General features: G+C 39.1%; 3 protein-coding genes across 3 annotated transcripts; 2 read left to right on the forward strand and 1 right to left on the reverse strand.

Annotated features, from left to right (window-relative positions):
• The first annotated feature begins 152 nt into the window (after positions 1-152).
• LOC101219733 (squamosa promoter-binding-like protein 14) lies at positions 153-6,415 on the forward strand. The gene is made up of 10 exons (XM_004145561.3): positions 153-1,293; positions 1,403-1,596; positions 1,692-2,515; positions 2,623-2,697; positions 2,783-2,890; positions 2,977-3,094; positions 3,381-3,516; positions 3,644-3,800; positions 3,897-4,496; positions 5,301-6,415. The coding sequence occupies exons 1-10, from the start codon at positions 827-829 to the stop codon at positions 5,715-5,717; spliced, it is 3,096 nt and encodes a 1,031-aa protein (XP_004145609.1). The 5' UTR covers positions 153-826; the 3' UTR covers positions 5,718-6,415.
• Positions 6,416-6,638: 223 nt separating this feature from the next.
• LOC101219978 (putative wall-associated receptor kinase-like 16) lies at positions 6,639-9,812 on the forward strand. Its single transcript, XM_004145562.3, has 2 exons — positions 6,639-8,302; positions 8,405-9,812. Exons 1-2 carry the CDS (start codon positions 7,222-7,224, stop codon positions 9,538-9,540), a joined length of 2,217 nt encoding a protein of 738 aa, XP_004145610.1. The 5' UTR covers positions 6,639-7,221; the 3' UTR covers positions 9,541-9,812.
• Positions 9,813-10,347: 535 nt separating this feature from the next.
• LOC101220216 lies at positions 10,348-11,857 on the reverse strand. Its single transcript, XM_004145563.3, has 2 exons — positions 11,394-11,857; positions 10,348-11,267 (listed from the first exon to the last, which is right to left on the reverse strand). Exons 1-2 carry the CDS (start codon positions 11,767-11,769, stop codon positions 10,744-10,746), a joined length of 900 nt encoding a protein of 299 aa, XP_004145611.2. The 5' UTR covers positions 11,770-11,857; the 3' UTR covers positions 10,348-10,743.
• Between the last annotated feature and the right edge of the window lie 2,791 nt (positions 11,858-14,648).

The following is a 14,648-nucleotide window of genomic DNA, read 5'->3' on the forward strand; positions in this document are numbered from 1 at the left end:
ATGAATGAATATGTATACGTATGTGTATATGTTGTTAAGTTTTAAGTGAGTGGGTGTGTTTTTCTTTCACTGCTTGCTGTGGTCGTGTCAGAGTTGCACGGACTGAAGGATAAAATATATATATATATATATATAAAGAAAAGAAGGGAAAAGGAAAAAAGGAAAAAGAAAAAAGAAAAAAGAAAAAAGAAAGTGAGGGTGGATTGATTCTTGTTGGTGTTCAGTTAAGTCGAGGGAGGGCGGCCATGTCGAATTGAAAGCTGAACCCCGTTTTTGTTTTAATTTACGGTTTCTACCAAACGACTTTCTCTCCCTCTCTCTCTCTCTTGCTTTGGTGCGTACAGCAGGAAGGTATGAGGAAATACCCAGTTCAGTAACTTATTAACTTTGATTGCTTGCTTGCTTGCTTTCTTGCTTGCTTGTGCCCCCCTTCTTTCTCATTTTCATATTCATCTTCATACCCACAAATATCAATCAAGATTGCAATTAAAGATACATATTTGCATCTATTTTATCTATCCCACTTTCTCCTTCTTCCCTTCTCTTCTTCTTTCTACTTCAACTTCACTTTACAGATCTCAGATCCAAACTCCGATTCTTCAACCAACCAACCCTATATGGCCGATCCTCTTCATCATCTTCTTTTCTTCCCTCTCCTCTCCTCCTCCTCCTCTTCTTCTTCTTCTTCTTTTCATTTCCGCCATCTCCTCACGTAGATTCATCACCTTTTCTTTATATCTATGGATTCACTTTCTTCACCTCTTTCCTTTTAACTTTATAATTCAGAACCCCCATCCCCTTTCCTCCTTTCCCTTCTTCCTCTTCCATGGACGACCCCGGTGCCCAAGTCGTTCCTCCTATTTTCATCCACCAATCCTTGACTAGTCGCTACACTGATCTCCCTTCCATCCCCAAGAAGCGTCCCTTATCCTATCATCAGGGTCAACTCCATCCCCATACTTGGAACCCTAAGGCTTGGGATTGGGATAGCTCTAAATTCCTCACCAAACCCTCCAACCTAAACAACACCACTCTCGATGACCACGATGACACTCTTCGCCTTAATCTTGGTGGTCGTTACGTTGAGGACCCTGTTTCCAAACCCCCCAAAAAGGTCCGCCCTGGATCTCCCGCCTCTGTCACCTACCCTATGTGCCAAGTCGATAATTGTAAGGAAGATCTCTCCAATGCCAAAGACTATCATCGCAGACACAAAGTTTGCGAGCTCCATAGCAAATCCTCCAAAGCCCTAGTTGCTAAACAGATGCAGAGGTTCTGCCAGCAGTGCAGCAGGTTAATTTTCCTTCCCTCAATATGCCTTTTTTTTTTTTTTTATGCGCCAATTCAGAAAAAACTTTCCTTGTTTTTCCTAACTGTTATTGCTATTTAACCTTCTCCCCAGATTTCACCCTCTTTCCGAATTTGATGATGGGAAGAGGAGCTGTAGGAGGAGGCTTGCGGGGCACAACTGGCGTAGAAGGAAGACACAGCCCGAGGATGTAACCTCAAGGCTGACCCGGCCAGGAAGTAGAGGACCCCCAAGCACTGGAAATCTTGACATCGTCAGTCTATTAACTGTTCTAGCTAGGGCTCAAGGTCTATCAATTTCCTGATCCAATGTCTTATTGTTATTTTGTTTCTCCCTTGCCCCTTCTGACTTTTTGTTTAAATACATTGATTTCAAACATCAGGCAAAAACGAAGACCAGAGCGTGAAGAGCTTGTTGTCAGCAAATAGTGACCAGCTCATTCAGATCCTCAATAAGATCAATTCACTTCCTTTACCAGCTGACCTTGCAGCGAAGTTGCCCAATTTAGAGAATTTTAAGGGGAAGGCTCCTCCACAAAGTTCTCTTCAGCATCAAAACAAATTAAATGGTAATCCGTCTTCTCCTTCGACCATGGACTTGCTTACTGTACTTTCAGCTACTTTAGCCGCATCAGCTCCGGATGCTCTTGCAATGCTGTCACAGAAGAGCAGTGTCAGTAGTGATAGTGAAAAAACAAGGTCATCCTGCCCATCTGGTTCTGATCTTCAGAATAGGCCTCTGGAACTTCCTTCAGTTGGAGGAGAAAGAAGCAGTACCAGTTACCAGTCTCCCATGGAAGATTCCGATGGGCAGGTTCAAGGAACCCGAGTTGGTTTGCCACTTCAGCTCTTTGGCTCTTCGCCAGAACATGATGCCCCACCGAACTTGACCGCTTCTAGAAAGTACTTCTCTTCGGATAGCAGCAATCCTATTGAAGAGAGGTCTCCATCATCTTCACCTCCTCTCCTGCAAACGTTGTTCCCCGTGCAAAGCACGGAAGAAACTACCAGTAATGGGAAAATGCCAATCAGAAAAGAAGTTAATGGTGTTGAGGTTCGAAAACCTCCTAGTAGCAATATTCCCTTTGAACTTTTCAGAGAGTTGGATGGAGCAAGACCAAATTCGTTTCAAACTATTCATTACCAAGCTGGATACACTTCTTCCGGGTCTGATCATTCACCTTCTAGCTTAAATTCTGATGCTCAGGTATCCTGCTGAATATTATCTTGTTTGTGTTTATGGACGTGTGTCATGTGTGTGTGTGTTTGATATCATTATTCATCTTTATTGTGATTTGGAACAATGCCATTCAGGATCGCACTGGAAGGATAAGTTTTAAGCTTTTTGAAAAGGATCCCAGTCAGTTTCCAGGGACGTTGCGGACACAAGTAAGATTTTAGTTTCTTTTACAAAAATTGCTGCAGCTCCATATGCTGGGAAAAAATTCTTAAAATTATGCTTCTAATGTTCTAGATATACAATTGGCTGTCTAATTGTCCATCTGAGATGGAAAGCTACATACGGCCTGGTTGCGTGGTTCTGTCGGTTTATATGTCCATGTCATCCATTGCATGGGAACGGGTGAGCAAAGAGCTTTATCTGGACTGAAATTGTACTGCCTAACATTTTTTTTTAGCTCTAACTAGTCTCGCACGTTCTTTGCCCAGCTTGAAGAAAATTTGGTTCTGCATCTTAAATCTTTGGTTCATAGTGAAGAGCTTGATTTTTGGAGAAGTGGAAGATTTTTAGTTTATACTGGGAGGCAACTAGCGTCACACAAGGATGGTGAGAACTTACCAGGGTAGTGGTCTTTGTCTTGTTGAATTTGAACATTCTCTTGTTGTTGGTTATGTATTAGTAATCGGCATCACATTTTTTATCTCGATCTTGTTCATAATATTAAACCACCAAATTCACCCAAAAGCTTAAGCTAGTAGTTGAAGGCAAATTTAATTATGTTTCACTAACACACGAAATGTGGATAGTCGTACTGTCTAGTCCTTGAAGCAATAGGTCATAGGTTTATTGTCGTTGTTGTGTTAAGTTCTGTTTTCCCTGATTGGGTTTTCAGGAAAGATTCATCTGAACAAATCCTCAAAAGCATGGAGTAATCCAGAGTTAACCTCAGTGTCACCTTTGGCAGTTGTGAGCGGACAAAAGACCTCATTTTTATTAAGGGGAAGGAATTTGAAAATTCCTGGCACCAGGTGAGTCCAATGTTATAATGGGATGAATCTGTTCCCTTTTTCTTCGTTTTTCTAGGTTGTGTTTCTTTTGTTCTCTGCTATCTTTTTTTTTCCTCATTTCTAGAAGTGACATTTCACAATCCTGTAGGATCCATTGCACATCTATGGGAGGCTACATATCTGAAGAAGTAATGGGATTAAGTAGTCTGGGATTAAGTAGTGAGGGAATTTACGACGAAATACATTCTAGAAGTTTCAAAGTTGGAGATGTATCACCTACTACTCTTGGTCGTTGTTTCATTGAGGTAGATGTTCAGCTTGAATATGCATGTGGTATCTGCCCTACAGTTATTTTTTTACAAGATCACTGTTTTGATATACTTTCTAAACGATGCTAACAGGTGGAAAATGGTTTTCGAGGAAATAGTTTCCCTGTTATCATAGCCGATGCTACCATCTGTAGGGAATTAAGGCATCTTGAGTCCGATTTTGATGAGTTTAAAGTACCTGATAGCAGTTTAGAAAGTCATTCATCTGTTTCTTCGCAACCAAGGCTAAGGGATGAAATTTTGCAGTTCTTGAATGAACTTGGATGGCTGTTCCAAAGGGAAAGGTTCTCTTATGAGCTAGATAATCCAGATTTTTTAATAAGGCGGTTCAGATTCTTACTCACGTTCTCAGCAGAGAGGGACTTCTGTGCGTTGGTGAAAACGCTTCTTGACATTTTGGCCAAAAAATGCTTGATCACAGATGGACTGTCAATGAAATCATTGGAGATGATATCTGAGCTTCAGCTCTTAAACCGGTCAGTGAAAAGGAGGTGCAGGCAGATGGTTGACTTACTTGTTCATTATCATGTATCTGGCGTTGGTGATTCAGAGAAAAAATACCTCTTTCCACCAAATTTTATTGGTCCTGGTGGTATTACTCCTCTGCATTTGGCAGCGTCAATGGCAGATGCAGAAAATTTGGTTGATGCTCTAACAAATGACCCGCTAGAGGTAACATCTAGTTTCTCCTTGTTCTTGTTTTCTCTCGTTATACCTGGTAAAAATACGTGTCCTGATTTCATTTTGGGGACTAAATGCTCATATTGCGTTGCTGTAGACTGACATTGTTCCAAAATAATCTTGGAGATGAAGGATTATATGGTTCAAAACTTCATAATTTGATCTTAGGTGTACTTCCCATCAAGGATCCAGAGTGAGGCTTGGGGATTTTTCCCCTGTGTTTTTTCCTATAAAGATGTTACTAAATCAACAATTAAGCAATACAAAAATGTATATAAATCGACACAAAGATATACGTGGTTCACTGATAGTGTGTTTGCTATCTCCACGAGACATTGGGAGAACAACTTTATTAAAGAGAATTTTTTAGAATACAATACATCTTCATTTGGTTAGAAAGTTTATATACTGCACTTCTTTAAATCTTGGGGTCAAAAACATAAATAAGTACATGTACTCAATTACGAAAACTGAAGAGCTTTCAGGGGCATTGACCCGAACCCCCATCAAATACCAAATTAAGCGAGACCCCGTACTAGGTTGTTCATAGCGCCAAATACCGAATTCAAAGCATTCCAATGAAAGAAATGGAGATATTTTAAAAAAAATCTCATTTCTTGAACAAATATCGTACTTATTAGCTTTTAACAACTTTCATTATCTATCATTATAATTGTTTGTTTACCTTTCCTTTTTCCTTGAAGTCTCAGAAGGTTATTGGACTGAGTCGGACAGGAAAAGTGAATTTCTATGTTGTTTTGAACGTTTTGTTAACTTGTTCTTTTGAAATTGTAGATTGGTTTGGAATGCTGGAGTTCCCAACTTGATGAAAGTGGAAGGTCGCCACAGGCTTATGCTTTAATGAGGGGTAATCATAATTGTAATGAGCTGGTGAAGCGAAAACTTGCTGACAGAAAGAATGGTCAAGTTTCAGTTAGAATTGGGAATGAGATAGAACAGCTAGAGGTGTCAAGTGGTGAGCGGGGGAGGGTGAAAGGTAGGTCCTGCTCCAGATGTGCTGTTGTTGCAGCAAGGTGCAACAGGAGGGTTCCTGGGAGTGGGACACACAGGTTACTTCATCGGCCCTACATTCATTCAATGCTTGCTATAGCTGCTGTTTGCGTTTGTGTGTGCCTATTTTTGCGAGGTTCCCCGGACATTGGTTTAGTTGCACCCTTCAAATGGGAGAACTTAGGCTATGGGACAATTTAGTTTGAATGGACTTGGAGATGGAGTGAGGTGCTGAATAGAAAACATGGGGAATCAAACCGGAAGGCCAAAAGGGCATGAGTGGGTAAGATGAGGTGATCTCTTGCCGTGAAAAATGAAGATGAGAAGGCTAGGGATGAAATATAAGGTTGTTGAGGTTTAGCTAATGAAGATTGAAAAAGATGTCAACTAATGGTCGCTCTGACATTATGAAGTTGTGAAGTTGAGACAGAGATGGATTAGTTGGAAGGGGATTGTATTGAATTGTTTTGCAGCTGTGGACAAGACTTAAGGTTTGGGGTTATGAAATGTAGCGTAGCCTGCCTGTAACAGGGTGCCTCCAGACGAGCAGGTCGACAAGGATGAAGGATATTGAAGAAGAAAGAATGGAACAGAAGGTTTGATTTTACTTGGTGAAGCAGCTTCGTTTTGCCTTTCCCTGACCCCACCCACCCCGTCTTCCTTAACCACCACGCACGTCCCCCCCCCCCCCCCCCCCCATCTTTGATCTTTTAATTTTTATTTAATTGTTATTTCTTAGTAGCATGCCATACAGTAAGCAGTAAGTAATGAATATAATCTATATATAAATATTACAGTTGTCTCAAACAACAGAATGTAAAGTTGATCCGATCACATTTATACTTCTACAAGACTTTTTTGTCAAGAATAGAGGCCCAGTGCATGAACTTTTCTGTGTACCCAACGCTTTCCATTCCTTTCCTACAAATACTTCAACACATTTTGTTATTATCATTCTTTAATTTCTTTTTAATTTACATCTTGTAACTGTGTTCATCCATATTCTTTTCTTGTGGTAACCTTCCTGTGCTTTAAGAAGTTGGAGTATAACTTTTCGGAGGTAAAAGTGAATAAACACCTAATTGTTGAGAAAGACGGAGATATGGTCAATTCTTAGTTTGTTGCTCGTGGAGAAACTATTATAAACAATTGTCTTGGCTCATGTAATTTCAATAATTTTGTGATTTTGTTAGTTCTTTACTAATTCATTCCTTCAGCATTTTTATTATTTTGTTTTTAATCATTATTCAACTTGGTATTTTTATAATTGTGATTGAGCTGGCAGAGGTTGGTCAGTATCAAAGAAATAATGCTGGTTAGTGAATGTGCAATAAATAATACAGGATAGCCAGTATCTAAATCGGTTTTATTTAATTATTATGCTTAGATGAATGCATAAATATGAAGCGATAGTTAAGAATATGGTTTAACACAAAACATTTATAGTGCCGCGTAAAGAAGGAAATAAATATAAATTTATTGGCAAAAACTCAAGTGGATGGACTTCCAAAGGTCCCGTGCCCCACTTCACCCAAAGTCAAGTGAACTAATCTTTACCGTGGACGGAGACTTGGAGATCAGTTGTATAATTTTTGACCAAAGAAAAAAAAAAACTTTGATTGCGTCCACGCTTTCTTTGTTTGAATTGCTGCTGATCCATCTCCATTTGCAACCTACCCCATAGTCAACTCACTCTCTCTAATATATGTATATATTTTTTTTAATCAGTGTATTCATTCCATCATCTCTTCGCTCCGCACAGTCCAAAATGCTGCATCTTCTTCTGCCATTCATTGTTTTAGTATCTTCTTGTGCAGCCGCCGTTGACACCAAGCCTGGATGTCCTTCCAACTGTGGAAATGTAACCGTTCCCTATCCTTTCGGCATTGGCTTTGGTTGTTACATGGCTACCGGGTTTGACATAACTTGCAATTCTACCTATGACCCTCCATTACCATTCCTAGGCACCTCTAACCTTCAAGTTGAGGAAATTTCTGAAGCTAACCTACGCATACGCAACTTTGTTTCTTTCAATTGCTACACGCAAACTGGGGCTCTCACCAAGTCATCCGCGTCCTCGATCAACTTGGGCCACCTCCCTATGTTCTTCTCCACCGCCAACAAGTTCACTGTCATCGGTTGTGACACCATGGCCTTGATCACTGGCTCTGAGGGGCTTTTCTACACCAGTGGATGCGTCTCCCTCTGCTCCAGCAAGGAAACCGTGATCAATGGCTCCTGTTCTGGCATCGGGTGCTGTCAGACAGACGTCCCCAGAGGCCTGAAGCGCTTTCAGAGCATGATTGGGAACCTTAACAACCATACCAAAACCTGGCAGTACAATCCTTGCAGCTACGCCTTCCTGGTTGACCGAGACCGCTACACCTTCCAGGTTTCTGATCTTGCGGATCCCAACGTTATATCCACCATTAAAAGCTTGCCAGTGGTTCTGGATTGGGTGGTGGGTAACAGGACGTGTGAAGAGGCTCGGAAAGAATTGTCAACTTACGTTTGTCAGGCCAATTCTGAATGCTACGATTCAGAGAGCGAAAGCGGTTATCAATGTCGATGCAGCCGAGGTTTCAGTGGAAACCCATATCTGAGTTCTGGATGCCAAGACATTGACGAGTGTGCAGGTCCCAACAACCCTTGCGAGGGCATCTGCGTGAATACCCCTGGCAGCTATTATTGCTCATGTCCCCACGGTTCTTACGGTGATGGTAAGAAGGAGGGCAAGGGTTGTATTAACAAAACCAAGCAATTTCCACTTATTCAACTCACTGTTGGTTAGTTTCTTTTCCACCCACATTACATTACATAGTAAGTTCAAGTTGTAACATACACACACCACATCTCATGATTCTAATGCTCATCCTCGTCCGCCTCAGGTCTTGCCTCCACTCTTCTCTTTCTTGTCGTCACAGCCACTTGGCTTTACTTCACCATCAAAAAGAGGAATCTCATTAAACTCCGAGAGAAATTCTTCCACCAAAACGGGGGCTTCTTGTTGCGCCAGCAGTCATCCCAACACGAAGCTGCCGTCGACTCCACAAAAATCTTCACAGCAGAGGAGCTGGAGAAAGCGACCGACAATTATGCAGAGACTCGTATTCTGGGCAGAGGTGGAAACGGAACTGTATACAAAGGAATTCTGCCCGACGGCAAAACAGTGGCCATTAAGAAATCCAAGATAGCGGATAAAAGCCAAATTGAACAATTCATCAATGAAGTCATAATTCTGACCCAAATCAAACACCGAAATGTGGTGAAGCTGATGGGATGCTGCCTAGAGACGGAGGTTCCTCTGCTGGTGTATGAATTCGTGTCAAATGGGACTCTACATAGCCATATTCATGACGAGAACAGGTTTAATAATAATTCTCTGTCTTGGGAAGACCGGATGAGAATAGCAACAGAAACGGCAGGAGCTCTTGCGTACCTGCACTCGGCCGCGTCCGTGCCCATCATTCACAGAGACGTGAAGTCGGCGAACATACTGTTGGACAGGAAATGCACTGCAAAAGTGGCCGATTTTGGAGCATCGAAGTTTATCCCGATGGATCAGTCGCAGATCACGACGCTGGTTCAGGGGACGTTTGGTTACTTAGACCCGGAATATTTTCAAACGAGTCAGTTGACGGAGAAGAGCGATGTGTACAGCTTTGGGGTGGTACTGGTAGAGCTGTTGACGGGGGAGCTACCGGTATCGTTCGAGAGATCGGAAACGGAGAGAAATCTGTCGTCGTATTTTGTAGCGTCTTTGCGAGAAAAGAGGTTGTTTAGGATACTTGATGGGAGAGTGCTGAGGGAGGGAAAGAGAGAGCAAGTGATAGCAGCAGCGGAGCTAGCAAGGAGATGCTTGAAGCTAAAGGGTGAAGATAGGCCGAGGATGAGAGAGGTTGTTTCTGAGTTGGAAAGGTTAACAATGAAAAGTGAGGGTGTGAATGTAAGCGATACACAACCTTTGTTGGAAGTGGAACAATATTCGGATTTGTACCCCATTCACACTTCTTCCACTTTTTAACCCCTATGCATTTGATCACTCCCACTACTCGACTTCTTCCCATTCCGATCCCATTTCCAATAAGACGTCGGATACCGCTTCTTACACTCCACCAAAGATCCACCCTCTCCAGATGACCATCACCCACCCTCATTGCAATGCCGACGCCTATTATATTCCCTTTTCGCGCATACGCTGAGAAACATAACCAAATATAGTTTATTACTGTATATATGTCCAAATTTTGTTAAATTTCATCCGATCCTGCTCTAACTTTTCTTTTTCTCTTTCAACATCTTCCTTCACCTCTACGTTTTTCTCTCTATAACATCTTCCTTTGGAATTATTTTTTCCATCTCAAGTACAGTTCAAAATATCCCATCAAAAATTTGCCGAGTCGCAAAGCATTTTAGTATTTTGTGTGTAAAAGATAGAAAAAGAGACGTGGAGCTTAGTGGGTTAGAGGCACACGCACACCTAATCATTATTTGCTAAAAGAAAAATAAGTGCACAACAATTTATTTGAAAGATTATCACGTGTCAAATTTTAATTAAACAATTGCTAAAAGTTGTCGATTCCATACCTGCTCCTAAATTATTAGAAAATCACTTTAAAATTCAATTTTTTTAGAAAGATATTAAAATTGCTTTAATTAACAAATTACTTATTATTAGATCAATTTATTTAAGTTTAATTACTAGCAGGTGTCAAGTGTCAGTTATAAAAGATGGTGTGTAGAAAAATGGGAGGTATATGAACTTAAGTATTGCTCAGAAACTTGGGTGTAGTCTTGGATGCATGAGTAGTTAAAAAGTGCCAAAACTATATTTATACTCAAATGTTGTTAATTAATTTTAGGATCTATCAAAGAAAACTATAATTTACATATTGATTACAGAACACCACTATACTTGGAATACTCTTCAGTCATACATATGGAAATTAATTACAATGAAGAGAACATAACACCACCAACAATTAATACAACACTTTCTTGGTAGTTTGTAGAGAGCACCCTTTTTCTTTTGTGGTTCATGTCATTCATACAAAAAATAATAATAATAATTAATAAATAATAGTAAAAATAGGGAAGGAATTGATCAAAGAGGATGGAGTACGTGAATAATTAAGGTAGAAGAGAGAATAAGTGTATGCATGTATGTATATCATATTGTATGCGCATGGTAATTAATTTGGATATGGATCTGAGGGAGGTAATTAAATTAACGATGATGAAGGGGTGGGGGGGCGGCCTTGCCATTGATGTTCTGGACGAAAGCTTCGCCAACCCCTTCTCCGAGGCCCTCTATGATGCCTCCCAAGAACTCAACCACCACCTGGGAAGCCAGTCTTGCGGCGGTTCCCAGCACGCTAGGCTTTTCTGCTCCCTTGTGCCCGTTGTCACGGAGGCCGTTTTTCACGCTCTTTGCACACACTGCATGCACCTGATACTCGCAAACCGTGCAACGGTACACCCTCCCGGACCTCCTCTTGTTGCATTCCCCACAGCTGACCTGATGATGATCAACTAATTGTACTGTTGATGAAGATGATGATGATGATGATGATGTTGTTGTAGCTCCCACCATCTTCAGCGGGTGTGGGTGCATCGACGGCATCTTCATTTCCCAGGATAGCATCGCGCAGCAGGGATGCATCTGGAAGCTGCACACCCCGCATCGGAACGAAAATCCTTTTATTGGTTTCGCGCAAATCTCGCACTTGGACTGCATGATGCCACCTTTCACTAATAATTTAAAATTAGATCAAATAATTAAATTAAGGAAATGAAAAGTAATAAAGTAATATTCACATACTGATCATCGATATCTAGTAATCAAATTATCTATATGATCTTAATATAATTAATTACCTGGCTTGGAGTAAAAAAGAAGCTGATGGTAGGAATGGAAGGGGTGGGCCTTGAGGGCGGGAGGAGAGAAGGCGCAGAAGTCGTGGAGCTGGAAATCACATTGTTGGCAACTGAATCTGTTGCCGGCGCCGTACTCTTTGCACCCACTGCACGTAAACAGGTCAGGAAGGCACATCCTGGACAGCCGGTGTCGAGGATGGCTAAAATGGACCATCTCTTCCCCATACATCAGCTGAGGGGACACCGGCAATAATTCCACCCGCCCCTCCGCCTTTTCTCCTCCTCCGGATTCTACGCCCATCGACCTGCTTTGGTTCTTCTGCACCATAAAGGTTTTGCTCTTTCTAAAATAATTACCTTTGCTACTCATCACCATTTTGGCCTAGCTCTCTCTTATTTCTTTATTTGGAATCAAATCCTTCTTACTATTGGATGGAATCACTATAAAACTCCCAACCACACCCTGATATGGTATTTATGCACATTGGGTGGACACTATTCAGTTCATACATCGAGCAATATGCCAGATGATGCTACCCCACACACACTCATATGCTGCATGCCACCAAGGAAGGCACCCTTGACTAATTTGCATACGGAAAAGACTTAATGAAATATAAAATTATTTTCAAAGATTTTTTGGAATAATTAAAGAACCTGGCTCTTTTTTAGTTATATATATATATATGTATATGTATATGTATATGTATATGTGTATAAGTAAAGGTAGAAAAAACAATACATATGCATGCATGGTCGCAGAAAGAATAATAATACATAGACCCTAATTAAGGAAATTAAAATTTCGATGTAAATTACATTTGAATTCAGTTATTGCAAGAAAGTGCGTAAAATTAATTAGCGAGAGATAATGTGGTGCAAATCATTGTGATATTAATTTGATTAATAGGAATAAGGGGGAATTGAATTGCATTTTCACGTTTGGAAATAATATGTATCAAACACTTCTAAATATTTCTTAAATACGAATTTGATATTTACCCTACATTTTTATGCTAACCATGGTGGTACTAAAAATGTGTTATCTACCTCTGTTTGTTCCTATATTTTATGTATTTATTTGATTATTTTATAGGTTTTGAGCATCATAAAGGTAGAATCAAGCCTTAGGAAGAAAATGGAGACCAATTCGGAGTCCTAACGAAGTTTTTTTAGTGATAGACACAACTTCGGTTTTTAGGTCATATCTTTTGATTCGAGTGGTTGTTTTAGATATATGTTTAATTGTTTTCTTCGTCTTTTCGTCCTCTATCCATCTATAGCATTAGTTTTTAAGTTTTCTTTCATCTATTATTTGTAATCAAGCCAAAGCAATGTAGGTCTCTATCTTTTCCACCATATGATTCATTATTATGTGGAAAGTTTAAGATATCTTTGATATTCGATCTCTCTCTAACTAGTTTTGAGAAATTTTGGAGGAATCCATTGTGTTTTCGAAGTACTTTGATAGTATGATTGGTATTTTATTGTTCATCGATTCTACTAATTTTGCTTTATTGATTCTTATGAATTACACTTTCATGTTATTGATTGACAACTAAAGCTTAATTGTGCAATTTCATGCTTTAGATTATTAACATATAATTATGTTAATTTCAAAGAAGCAATAGAATAGATACGCTTGATTTGTGGTCGACAACAAATAGTATTCTTTGATTGACTCAGGAAAAAAAAATTAAACTTGTAATTAGATTTTTCCTATTAGAAATTTATCCTAAACGTAGTCGATCCTCCCGTTAGTTTAACTTGATTAGGATGCTTCTCATCTAATTTGGCTAATTTAATATTTAGGACCATTGGTTAGCTTGCTCATCTAATCAATTCGACTCCGCATAGGTAAGAAGCTAAAAATCGTATATTGATAATTCAATTATCAAAATTGCATTGGACGATTTCATTGCTCTAAGCTAAAACGTTTTGTTTGATTGCACATCTATCTTTATTTTTCTTGCACTTTATTAATTTATCACTTTTAAACTAAATAATTAATGTCGAGAAACTAATTTTCATGCTTTTCGGTTAGATCAACTCAGTCTTGCCACTTGTATTATTACTTAGTAGTATAGATCTCATTTAATTAGCCATTATTTACTGATAATAGTAAAAGGATTACATCACCTAACATATCTAACACACAATTCGATGTAGATCTTCTAAAAACGATAAGCAACTCATGTAATATTTATCAATTAAAATCTAAACAACCTATTTAAAATAATATTTGTTCCCTTCTCAAAACTAAAATGACAAAAAATAAATAAATAACCAAATCTTATAATTAATCATTTTATCGTCATCATCACATTTTGAGTTCGTGTAAGTCTTGTAAAATGTAACCCTCTTAAATGTATTGAACAATTTAACAAATAAGTTCTTCACTTATCTTCATGTTCTTTCTCCGATCTTCTTCTTCTCTGATTAATTTATGTATATTATATAATATTGCATTCTTTTCACCGTTGTGCTTTCATAATTTACATCAATCATATATTTTTGAAAGAAAAAAAAATACATTTTCAAACATATAAGTATCTTAGTATTTTAGAAATTGACCCTATCGTAATTGTAACTCTTATCCGTATATGAGTATGCGCTTTCAAAAGCTATCATCAATTTGGTGATCTTGATAATAAAGTGGCAAAGTAAAGAGAAAAATAAATAATAATAAAAACGATATTTTAAGAGTAATACTTAGGTGCATCTCAAATATCATGTGTATGCATTATACCAAAATTGACAATAAATTATTATTATTATTATGATTGATTGGAGAATTTAATTGAGTGGGATGTAGGGGTTATAGGAAAATAGAAGAAAGTATTATTGTAATAATAAGGTGGTGTTGGTAAATGGCACCATATATACATCATAGATTAATTGGATGATAGAATATAACAAAAATAAGAGCGTGGTGGCCCAGTGAGGATTCTGCAGAGAAGTTTCTTAATTATGTGATATATCTTTTAAGATCTTGGGTTGGGGGATGCCTTACTACTGAGTTATAGGAATATTAGGCACATATTGGGTACACAAAAGTCAAGGGCTTTGTGTTTCAAAGCTTTTATTTAGAGTAAAATTGCGAGGAAAGGGGGCAGAAGCATGTGGCATCATATTTTGCTTCCAACTTACACCCACCTCCCCCCTCCATTGCTATCCGTAACTCTCTCTCCAAACTCCATTTCAATATAACTATCATTTTCCCTTTCTTAATTAACTCCCCAATAAATATATTCG

This window comes from Cucumis sativus, chromosome 4 (assembly GCF_000004075.3).
Source record: "Cucumis sativus cultivar 9930 chromosome 4, Cucumber_9930_V3, whole genome shotgun sequence".
NCBI lineage: Eukaryota > Viridiplantae > Streptophyta > Magnoliopsida > Cucurbitales > Cucurbitaceae > Cucumis > Cucumis sativus.